Below are 12,809 nucleotides of genomic sequence, written 5' to 3'. Positions count from 1 at the left end.
CCTTGTAAGGACTTCTCATTAGAAATGTAAGTTGCCTCATAAATTGCATCTTGGGGAAGTGAGAAACGCTGGTTTGAAATAATTGATGTCTGCGTTAAATCAAGTTTCCAATTTATCCAAGTGTAGTGAAAGACAAAAGGGAGAGAGAAAGAGAGAGAGAGACAGAGAGCGAGAGAGAGAGAGAGAGAGAGAGAGAGAGACAGAGAGAGAGAGAGAGAGAGAGAGAGAGATTTCTCTGGTAAAATGTATAATATATGCATTTTTGGCTACAAATTCAGTAAAAAGTGTTTTTTTTTAGGTGTGAAGGTAGTCATCCAATAGTGGAAGAAGAAAGGAGTGGGCACACAGGATGAACCCGTATGGTCAGAGACTGGTAGACAGGATGAACCCATATGGTCAGACACTGGTAGACAGGATGAACCCGTATGGTCAGAGACAGGTAGACAGGATGAACCCGTATGGTCAGAGACAGGTAGACAGGATGAACCCATATGGTCAGACACTGGTAGACAGGATGAACCCGTATGGTCAGAGACAGGTAGACAGGATGAACCCGTATGGTCAGAGACAGGTAGACAGGATGAACCCGTATGGTCAGAGACAGGTAGACAGGATGAACCCGTATGGTCAGAGACAGGTAGACAGGATGAACCCGTATGGTCAGAGACTGGTAGACAGGATGAACCCGTATGGTCAGAGACAGGTAGACAGGATGAACCCGTATGGTCAGAGACAGGTAGACAGGATGAACCCGTATGGTCAGAGACAGGTAGACAGGATGAACCCGTATGGTCAGAGACTGGTAGACAGGATGAACCCGTATGGTCAGAGACAGGTAGACAGGATGAACCCGTATGGTCAGAGACAGGTAGACAGGATGAACCCGTATGGTCAGAGACTGGTAGACAGGATGAACCCGTATGGTCAGAGACAGGTAGACAGGATGAACCCGTATGGTCAGAGACAGGTAGACAGGATGAACCCGTATGGTCAGAGACAGGTAGACAGGATGAACCCGTATGGTCAGAGACTGGTAGACAGGATGAACCCGTATGGTCAGAGACAGGTAGACAGGATGAACCCGTATGGTCAGAGACAGGTAGACAGGATGAACCCATATGGTCAGACACTGGTAGACAGGATGAACCCGTATGGTCAGAGACTGATAGACAGGATGAACCCGTATGTTCAGAGACAGGTAGACAGGATGAACCCGTATGGTCAGAAACAGGTAGACAGGATGAACCCGTATGTATGGTCAGAAACAGGTAGACAGGATGAACCCGTATGGTCAGAGACAGGTAGACAGGATGAACCCATATGGTCAGAAACAGGTAGACAGGATGAACCCATATGTATGGTCAGAAACAGGTAGACAGGATGAACCCGTATGTTCAGAGACAGGTAGACAGGATGAACCCGTATGGTCAGAAACAGGTAGACAGGATGAACCCGTATGTATGGTCAGAAACAGGTAGACAGGATGAACCCGTATGGTCAGAGACAGATAGACAGGATGAACCCGTATGGTCAGAGACTGGTAGACAGGATGAACCCGTATGGTCAGAGACAGGTAAACAGGATGAACCCGTATGGTCAGAAACAGAAAAAGATGAAAGGTCCAATGTATCTATTTTTATCTCAATATCAAATTATTTCTGGGTAACATTTAAGTACCTTGCTGTGAATGTTTTCAATTAAAATTGTAAAACAAAAAACAACAACATTATTTTAATGGAAAAATACCAATTTGTCAGTCAAGAATTTTGCTATGAACGTCTGGGAGCTGTCTGAGTCGGGAGGGGGAAACTGAAAACTAGCTGTTATTGGCAGAGAGGTTTGGAGCGCGCTTTCTTATTGGTTGATTAACATGTTTATCGCCAGGTGATGTCACCGGGCAGACCAAAACTCCATCCAGCCAGTCATTGCAAACAGCTTTTACACTGAAAGGGCATTATCATCATTTTCACAATTTCATGGTATTATTCGAAACCTCAGAGTGGTCAATGTGTAGACTCGGTGGCCAGATTATTAGGTACACCACCCCCGTTCGCGAAAATGGATCGCTCGTACAGACAGTGAGTCACGTGACTTTGTTATATAAAGCAGATGTGCACACTCATCGTCCAGTTCAATAGGTACACCACCCCCGTTTACTAAAATGGATCGCTCGTACAGACAGTGGGTCACGTGACTTGTTATATAAAGCAGGCAGACAGGCATCGAGACATTCAGTCACTGTTCCATTGAACATTAGTATGGAGTAAACAAGTGACCTAAGAGACTTGCGTTACGATCATCGGTGCCAGGCGGTGCTGGTTCCAGTATCTCAGAAACAGCCTCCTGGGCTTTTTCACGCACCACATTAGCTTGAGTGTACCAAGAACGGTGAGACAAACAAACAACAAACCAGTAGGTGGGGGCGCTTTGGGAGAAAACAGCTTGTTGATGAGAGAGGTAAACAAAAGGAGAATGACAACAACTGTGTAAGTTAAACAGACGGACCACAAACAGACTAATAACAGCTCAGTACAACAGAGGTGTGCACAACCACATCTCAGATCATCAACTATTTACAGCCCAGGTCTCTGTTGTCCTCTGACAGACAGACAGACAGACAGACAGACAGACAGACAGACAGACAGACAGACAGACAGACAGACAGACAGACAGACAGACAGACAGACAGACAGACAGACAGACAGACAGACAGACAGACAGACAGACAGACAGACAGATCACATTACAGGGTGAAGAAGAACACAATTCGAATTAAGTGAAAAATATCAATTATGTGTTAATACTCATTTGGCTTGAGAAGCACTCAGCTTAAAGAGTTTTTTAAGGATATTTGTAGTATCATAGAAATAAAAATAAAAACATATGTTTATCTTTTATTACAAAATCAAAATGATCAAGATAGAGTATTTACAGCATGTTAACATTTCTTCAAATCCCTTCTTCTGAGAAGCTTGGGGAATCGTCAACACTGTGGTCTTTACAGCAGCCAGTCTGATGATGCATTAATTAACGTAAGGTTACCTTCATGGTCCTTGTCTAAATCGACCCCCCCCCCCTCATTATAAGACTGGTCACACATCTACTGCATTGCTTCAACACTCCTTCCTCTCTGACTGCTAATGTCGTCTGCCTGTAAGATCGTAAAAACAACAAAAAGCCCAGAACTTCTACATTCTAGTCTCCCGTCTTCTTGTCTCTATGAGGTCAGAGTGTTCTAGAATATAAGACAATTCCATCTGTGTTAAAAGTGTTGATAATTGCATGCTTGAAGAGACATGAATTTTTGACGATAATTTAGTTATTATTTCGTTATTATTTATATATAGTTTTGTGTTGTTTTTTTTTTAACGTTTCTGTCGTATTTTTGTTCACTTAGATCCTGTGCCATGTTTAGTATGTGTCGAACTGCTTTGCTTTATCTTGGCCAGGTCGCAATTGTAAATGAGAACTTGTTCTCAACTTGCCTACCTGGTTAAATAAAGGTAAAATAAATAAATAAATAGTAGAAGATAAGAAGGTATTTTATTAAAACTCAAAGGAAAAATGGGATTTTGCAACAGACAAATATAAAACATCAGCGATAACACGACAAGGACAAGCAGCACATTATCAACGCATCAATTTATTTTGTTTGTTTTTTATTTACACGTAGCTATGTAATTATATCATATTTGTTGTTCTACTGTATCTGTATCTGTAGTATAGTTTTATGACATTCCATATTGATTCTATCCCTGGTTTTCTCTCATCTCCAGGATCCCCCGACGTCTGTGTCACTGGGACTGAGGATGGAGGAGATGATCTTTAACTTGGCAGACTCTCACTTATTCTTCAACGACTTGGAGGTACGAGACGTTCCTGTCGTGGAAACTGTGTGTGTAACATTTTATTTAAATCAACGCACCAGGGTCCGTTAAGAGTGGCGACGTTAAGCATTACCGTCATTACGGGGTCAGTAGGTCAACCCGGTCCGGGACGGCCGGGAAGACGTTGTGTCCCCCCCCCCCTTCCGGACGAACATCCGGTCTTAAAACTCTGTCACCTTGACAATGCAGATGATAAAGTGAGACACTGGCGGATGTGGTGGATTGAGACGCATCCAATGTAAAAAAATATATAATATATAATAATAATTATCTCTGTCTTCATCTGACTGATTTTGATGGGGATTGTTTTGTTTGTGTAACTTAGATTGACGGGCCGGTGTGTGTCAGTCGACTCCTGGGGTTTAATAGCGGGGAGCCCCGTTGAGCCCATTTCTCAGTTTCCAGTTCCACAGTGGTAAACTATTATCACGGAGCCCAGAGGACACTAGGAATTTTACAAGTGCTGTCAGTCTCTCAGTTTCTCGTCCACACTTGCCCCCACCCCCCGTCTCTATGCCCCCTACCCCCCTTCTCTATGCCCCCCACCCCCTTCTCTATGCCCCCCGCCCCCTTCTCTATGCCCCCCCCCCCTTCTCTATGCCCCCCACCCCCCTTCTCTATGCCCCCCACCCCTTCTCTATGCCCCCACCCCCTTCTCTATGCCCCCCTTCCCTATGCCCCCAACCCCCTTCTCTATGCCCCCACCCCCTCCCCTATGCCCCCACCCCCTTCTCTATGCCCCCGCCCCCCCCCTTCTCCATGCCCCCGCCCCCTTTCTATGCCCCCCCCCCCTTCTCTATGCCCCCACCCCCTTTCTCTATGCCCCCGCCCCCTTCTCTATGCCCCCGCCCCCTTCTCTATGCCCCCCCCCCTTCTCTATGCCCCCGCCCCCTTCTCTATGCCCCCCACCCCCTTCTCTATGCCCCCCCCCCTTCTCTACCCCCCACCCCTTGCTCTAGCCTCCCCCTAATAACGACTTGGGCAATTTGTCAGGCTCTAGTGTTTCTGGAGCCGTTCTGTCTGTTCTGTCATGCTGCGTGCCTGGTGTCGCTGTCCGCCAATTCTTCAGTCACGGCACGAAATCGCTCCCCGTCCCACGTCCCCCGTCTGATTCATGCAGAGTTGGTGTCAAATCTGCCGCTGGGGTACAAGGATAAGGGGTGGCAGGAGAGTTTAGAGGGGGCGTTGGTGTCTGAGTGTCTGTCTGTCTGTCTGCTCCACCCCTGGAGAGAGAGAGAGAGTTTAACATGAAGATCAATTCATTGGTCAATTACACACAAGATCCAAACGAAATTTGACTTCATTTTTTAACACAAACCCCACAAGTACATAAATACATACGCAGGTTTTTTGGAGAGGTGCGGATGGCTGTCACACTGGGCCCCGGGGAGCTGTTGTTGTGTGGGGGGGGTGAAGTGCCTTGCTTTAGGGCACAACAGCAGGCAATGGCATCTAGGATTTAGATCACTTCCTGACAGTCTTTTCCTGTCTGACCCGGGATTCGAACGGGCAAACACCAGCAGGTCAAAGTAGTCTGAAGTATTGTATGTTTAAACAACAGTGTCGCCCATCAGGCCTAACCATAGACCTACACAGACCTATCTACACAGACCTATCTACACAGACCTATCTACACAGACCTATCTACACAGACCTATCTACACAGGCCTATCTACACAGACCTATCTACACAGACCTATCTACACAGACCTACCTAAACAGACCTACCTACACAGACCTATCTACACAGACCTACCTACACAGACCTATCTACACAGACCTACCTAAACAGACCTACCTACACAGACCTATCTAAACAGACCTACCTACACAGACCTATCTACACAGACCTATCTACACAGACCTATCTACACAGACCTACCTAAACAGACCTAACCGTAGACCTACACAGACCTATCTACACAGACCTACCTACACAGACCTATCTACACAGACCTATCTACACAGACCTATCTACACAGACCTACCTAAACAGACCTAACCGTAGACCTACACAGACCTATCTACACAGACCTACCTAAACAGACCTAACCGTAGACCTACACAGACCTATCTACACAGACCTATCTACACAGACCTATCTACACAGACCTATCTACACAGACCTATCTACACAGACCTACCTACACAGACCTATCTACACAGACCTAACCGTAGACCTACACAGACCTATCTACATAGACCTATCTACACAGACCTATCTACACAGACCTAACCGTAGACCTACACAGACCTATCTACACAGACCTATCTACACAGACCTATCTACACAGACCTAACCATAGACCTACACAGACCTATCTACACAGACCTATCTACACAGACCTAACCGTAGACCTACACAGACCTATCTACACAGACCCATCTAAACAGACCTAACCGTAGACCTACACAGACCTATCTACACAGACCTATCTACACAGACCTATCTACACAGACCTACCTACACAGACCTATCTACACAGACCTATCTACACAGACCTAACCGTAGACCTACACAGACCTATCTACACAGACCTATCTACACAGGCCTAACCGTCTACACAGACCTATCTACACAGACCTAACCGTAGACCTACACAGACCTATCTACACAGACCTATCTACACAGACCTAACCGTAGACCTACACAGACCTATCTACACAGACCTATCTACACAGACCTAACCGTCCTACACAGACCTATCTACACAGACCTATCTACACAGACCTATCTACACAGACCTACCTACACACACCTATCTACACAGGCCTAACCGTAGACCTACACAGACCTATCTACACAGACCTATCTACACAGACCTATCTACACAGACCTATCTACACAGGCCTAACCATAGACATACACAGACCTATCTACACAGACCTATCTACACAGACCTACCTAAACAGACCTAACCGTAGACCTACACAGACATATCTACACAGACATATCTACACATACCTATCTACACAGACCTATCTACACAGACCTAACCATAGACATACACAGACCTATCTACACAGACCTATCTACACAGACCTATCTACACAGACCTACCTAAACAGACCTAACCGTAGACCTACACAGACATATCTACACAGACATATCTACACATACCTATCTACACAGACCTATCTACACAGACCTAACCATAGACATACACAGACCTATCTACACAGACCTATCTACACAGACCTATCTACACAGACCTATCTGTAGACCTACACAGACCTATATACACAGGCCTAGCCATAGACCTACACAGACCTATCTACACAGACCTATCTACACAGGCCTAACTGTAGACCTAAACAGACCTATCTACACAGACCTATCTACACAGGCCTAACCGTAGACCTACACAGACCTATCTACACAGACCTATCTACACAGGCCTAACTGTAGACCTACACATACCTATCTTCACAGACCTATCTACACAGACCTATCTACACAGGCCTAACCGTAGACCTACACAGACCTACCTACACAGACCTATCTACACAGACCTATCTACACAGGCCTAACCGTAGACCTACACAGACCTATCTACACAGACCTATCTACACAGACCTATCTACACAGACCTATCTACACGGGCCTATCTACACAGGCCTAACTGTAGACCTACACAGACCTATCTACACAGACCTATCTACACAGACCTATCTACACAGGCCTAACCGTAGACCTACACAGACATATCTACACAGACCTATCTACACAGACCTACCTAAACAGACCTAACCGTAGACCTACACAGACATATCTACACAGACATATCTACACATACCTATCTACACAGACCTATCTACACAGACCTATCTACACAGACCTATCTACACAGACATTCTACACAGACCTATCTACACAGACCTATCTACACAGGCCTAACCGTAGACCTACACAGACCTATCTACACAGACCTATCTACACAGGCCTAACCGTAGACCTACACAGACCTATCTACACAGACCTATCTACACAGACCTATATGCACAGACCTATCTACACAGACGTATCTACACAGACCTATCTACACAGACCTATCTACACAGACGTATCTACACAGACCTATCTACACAGACCTATCTACACATACCTATCTACACAGGCCTAACCGTAGACCTACACAGACCTATCTACACAGACCTATCTACACAGACCTATCTACACAGACGTATCTACACAGACCTATCTACACAGACCTATCTACACAGACGTATCTACACAGACCTATCTACACAGACCTATCTACACAGACCTATCTACACAGACATATCTACACAGACCTACCTACACAGACGTACCTACACAGACCTATCTACACAGACCTACCTACACAGACGTACCTACACAGACCTATCTACACAGACCTATATAAACAGACCTATCTACACAGACTTATCTACACAGACGTATCAACACAGACCTATCTACACAGGCCTAACCGTAGACCTACACAGACCTATCTACACAGACCTATCTACACAGACGTACCTACACAGACCTATCTTCACAGGCCTAACCGTAGACCTACACAGACGTATCTACACAGACCTATCTACACAGACGACTTAGCTACACAGATCTATCTACACAGACCTACCTACACAGACCTACCTACACAGACCTATCTACACAGACCTATCTACACAGACCTATCTACACAGACAGCTTAGCTACACAGACATATCTACACAGACGACTTAGCTACACAGACTTATCTACACAGACGTATCAACACAGACATATCTACACAGACTTATCTACACAGATGTATCAACACAGACGTATCTACACAGACCTATCTACACAGACCTATCTACACATACCTATCTACACAAACGTATCTACACAGACGTATCTACACAGACCTATCTACACAGACTTAGCTACACAGACTTAGCTACACAGACTTAGCTACACAGACGTATCAACACAGACATATCTACACAGACTTATCTACACAGACGTATCAACACAGACGTATCTACACACACCTATCTACACAGACTTAGCTACACAGATGTATCTACACAGACTTAGCTACACAGACTTAGCTACACAGACTTAGCTACACAGACTTATCAACACAGACGTATCTACACAGACTTATCTACACAGACTTATCTACACAGACTTAGTTACACAGACGTATCTACACAGACCTATCTACACAGACCTATCTACACAGACATATCTACACAGACCTATCTACACAGACCTATCTACACAGACCTATCTACACAGACCTATCTACACAGACATATCTACACAGACCTACCTACACAGACGTACCTACACAGACCTATCTACACAGACCTACCTACACAGACGTACCTACACAGACCTATCTACACAGACCTACCTACACAGACGTACCTACACAGACCTATCTACACAGACCTATATAAACAGACCTATCTACACAGACTTATCTACACAGACGTATCAACACAGACCTATCTACACAGGCCTAACCGTAGACCTACACAGACCTATCTACACAGACCTATCTACACAGACGTACCTACACAGACCTATCTTCACAGGCCTAACCGTAGACCTACACAGACGTATCTACACAGACCTATCTACACAGACCTATCTACACAGACGACTTAGCTACACAGATCTATCTACACAGACCTACCTACACAGACCTACCTACACAGACCTATCTACACAGACCTATCTACACAGACCTATCTACACAGACAGCTTAGCTACACAGACATATCTACACAGACGACTTAGCTACACAGACTTATCTACACAGACGTATCAACACAGACATATCTACACAGACTTATCTACACAGATGTATCAACACAGACGTATCTACACAGACCTATCTACACATACCTATCTACACAAACGTATCTACACAGACGTATCTACACAGACCTATCTACACAGACTTAGCTACACAGACTTAGCTACACAGACTTATCTACACAGACTTAGCTACACAGACGTATCAACACAGACATATCTACACAGACTTATCTACACAGACGTATCAACACAGACGTATCTACACACACCTATCTACACAGACTTAGCTACACAGATTTATCTACACAGACTTAGCTACACAGACTTAGCTACACAGACTTATCTACACAGACTTATCTACACAGACGTATCTACACAGACTTAGCTACACAGACTTAGCTACACAGACTTATCAACACAGACGTATCTACACAGACTTATCTACACAGACTTATCTACACAGACTTAGTTACACAGACTTATTTACACAGACTTATCTACACGGACTTAGTTTTCAACCAGCCAGACACAGCTTGGCCCAGCCATCAGACTTAGTTTTCAACCAGCCAGACACAGCTTGGCCCAGCCATCAGACTTAGTTTTCAACCAGCCAGACACACCTTGGCCCAGCCATCAGACTTAGTTACAACCGGCCACTACTGCTCTCGGCTCACCTCTCCTCTCAGCACAGCAGAGGAAATGTTTTGTTTGATTTTTAAGTGTGTGGAGAGCTGAGAACAGTCTGCCAAACCTTATTAGTCTCCAGCATATACTGGAGAAGAAGAGAAAAATGACGGAAGAAGAGAGAGGGGGGCAGAGAGAGATGGCCAGAGAGAGAAAGGGAATGCAATGGAGAGAGAAGGGAGAGAGAGAGGGGGCAGAGAGAGATGGCCAGAGAGAGAAAGGGAATGCAATGGAGAGAGAAGGGAGAGAGAGAGGGGGCAGAGAGAGATGGCCAGAGAGAGGTGGCCATGGAGAGAAAGGGAATGCAATGGAGAGAGAAGGGAGAGAGAGTGGGGGCAGAGAGAGATGGCCAGAGAGAGGTGGCCAGAGAGAGGTGGCCATGGAGAGAAAGATAATGCAATGGAGAGAGAAGGGAGAGAGAGGGGGCAGAGAGAGATGGCCAGAGAGAGAAAGGGAATGCAATGGAGAGAGAAGGGAGAGAGAGAGGGGGCAGAGAGAGATGGCCAGAGAGAGGGAATGCAATGGAGAGAGAAGGGAGAGAGAGAGGGGGCAGAGAGAGATGGCCAGAGAGAGGTGGCCAGAAGGGAGAGAGAGATGGCCAGAGAGAGATGGCCAGAGAGAGGTGGCCATGGAGAGAAAGGGAATGCAATGGAGAGAGAAGGGAGAGAGAGAGAGGGGGGGCAGAGAGAGATGGCCATGGAGAGAAAGAGAATGCAATGGAGAGAAGGAGAGAGAGAGAGAGAGAGAGAGAGAGAGAGAGAGAGAGAGAGAGAGAGAGAAATTGTTTGTACTCCCTCTGACAACCGAAGGAGTAGAGTGACTGAGACATTCCAAACGCAGTCATTGTGATCAAAGTTAATTGGCTACAATTGGCTGGTTAAATATTTCCTTATGCTTTCGCCCAATCGTTACAATCCACTTTCTTTTAATAGATGTGCCCCAATCATTTGAAAAATGGCAGTTTGTGACAAAAGCTTTAAATGTGGTTTCTCCTCCAACATCTGTCCTGTGTTTTGATTTTGTTTCATGTGCGATGAAACCACTCGCAGATGAATTGGCAGTTGGGCTTTTCGCTGCTTATAAAATGATTTAAACATACGATGCATATTTTTCCTCTGCTCTATCTCAACTAAGTGTATTACTACATTTGGTTTTGACACTTTAAAGCCCCAAGTTTTTCCAGTTAATTCTAGAATAGCATGCCGATTTTTAAAAAGCAAGTTGTGGTCTGTATGCATACGTCCAAAAGTATGTTATTTTCGTCTCCCAATGTTTAGAAAACGCTACAGAACATTTTACAAATGTATATATTTATCCTTTATTTTACCAGGGGAGTCATTTGGAGATCAAATCACATTTCTCCTGAGCCATTTACAAACATAGCTAGATAATAGACTTGATACAGGGTTGTTATATAGACTAGATACAGGGTTGTTATATAGACTAGATACAGGGTTGTTATATAGACTAGATACAGGGTTGTTATATAGACTAGATACAGGGTTGTTGTGTAGACTAGGTAGCCTAGTGGTTAGAGGAGGCAGGTAGTCTAGTGGTTAGAGGAGGCAGGTAGTCTAGTGGTTAGAGGAGGCAGGTAGTCTAGTGGTTAGAGGAGGCAGGTAGCCTTAGAGGAGGCAGGTAACAACGAGGCTACCTGCCTCCTCTAACCACTAGACTACCTGCCTCCTCTAACCACTAGGCTACATGCCTCCTCTAACCACTAGACTACCTGCCTCCTCTAACCACTAGGCTACCTGCCTCCTCTAACCACTAGACTACCTGTCTCCTCTAACCACTAGACTACATGCCTCCTCTAACCACTAGGCTACCTGCCTCCTCTAACCACTAGGCTACCTGCCTCCTCTAACCACTAGACTACCTGTCTCCTCTAACCACTAGACTACATGCCTCCTCTAACCTCTAGGCTACCTGCCTCCTCTAACCACTAACCCCACCGGAGGGCTGGGGTGTGGAGGTGGTACTGGATAGACCGGACCGTGCAGGCGCACTGGAGCTCTTGAGCACCGAGCCTGCCCAACCTTACCTGGTTGAATGCTCTCGGTCGCCCTGCCAGTGCGGCGAGGTGGAATAGCCCGCACTGCGCTATGCAGGCGAACCGGAGACACCGAGCGCAAGGCTGGTGCCATGTAAGCCGGCCCAAGGAGACGCACTGGAGACCAGATGCGTAGAGCCGGCGTCATGGCACTTGGCTCGATGCTCACACTAGCCCGGGCCGATACGAGGAGCTGGAATATACCGCACCGGGCTATGCACCCGCACTGGGGACACCGTGCGCACCACTGCATAACACGGTGCCTGCCCGGTCTCTCTAGCCCCCGGTAAGCACAGGGAGTTTGCGCAGGTCTCCTACCTGGCGTAGCCATACTCCCTGTGAGCCCCCCAAGAAATTTTTGGGGCTAACTCTCAGGCTTCCTTGCCAACCGTGTTCCCTC

General features: G+C 46.0%; 1 protein-coding gene across 17 annotated transcripts in view; it reads left to right on the top strand.

The window, feature by feature from the left end:
* LOC112227456 (eyes absent homolog 1-like) overlaps nt 1-12,809 on the top strand; it is a 143,808-nt gene that overhangs the window by 69,167 nt on the left and 61,832 nt on the right. For all 17 annotated transcript variants that reach the window (XM_042308843.1, XM_042308857.1, XM_042308856.1 and 14 more), the window contains one exon: nt 3,777-3,866. In XM_042308843.1, coding sequence (XP_042164777.1) covers nt 3,777-3,866 — 90 coding nt within the window. The remainder of the gene's footprint in view (nt 1-3,776; nt 3,867-12,809) is intronic.

The sequence above is a fragment of the Oncorhynchus tshawytscha genome, linkage group LG29 (assembly GCF_018296145.1).
Source record: "Oncorhynchus tshawytscha isolate Ot180627B linkage group LG29, Otsh_v2.0, whole genome shotgun sequence".
NCBI classification, from domain to species: Eukaryota; Metazoa; Chordata; class Actinopteri; order Salmoniformes; family Salmonidae; genus Oncorhynchus; species Oncorhynchus tshawytscha.
The sequence above is the reverse complement of the archived record's forward strand: the minus strand, read 5'-3'. Positions and strand labels throughout refer to the sequence as shown.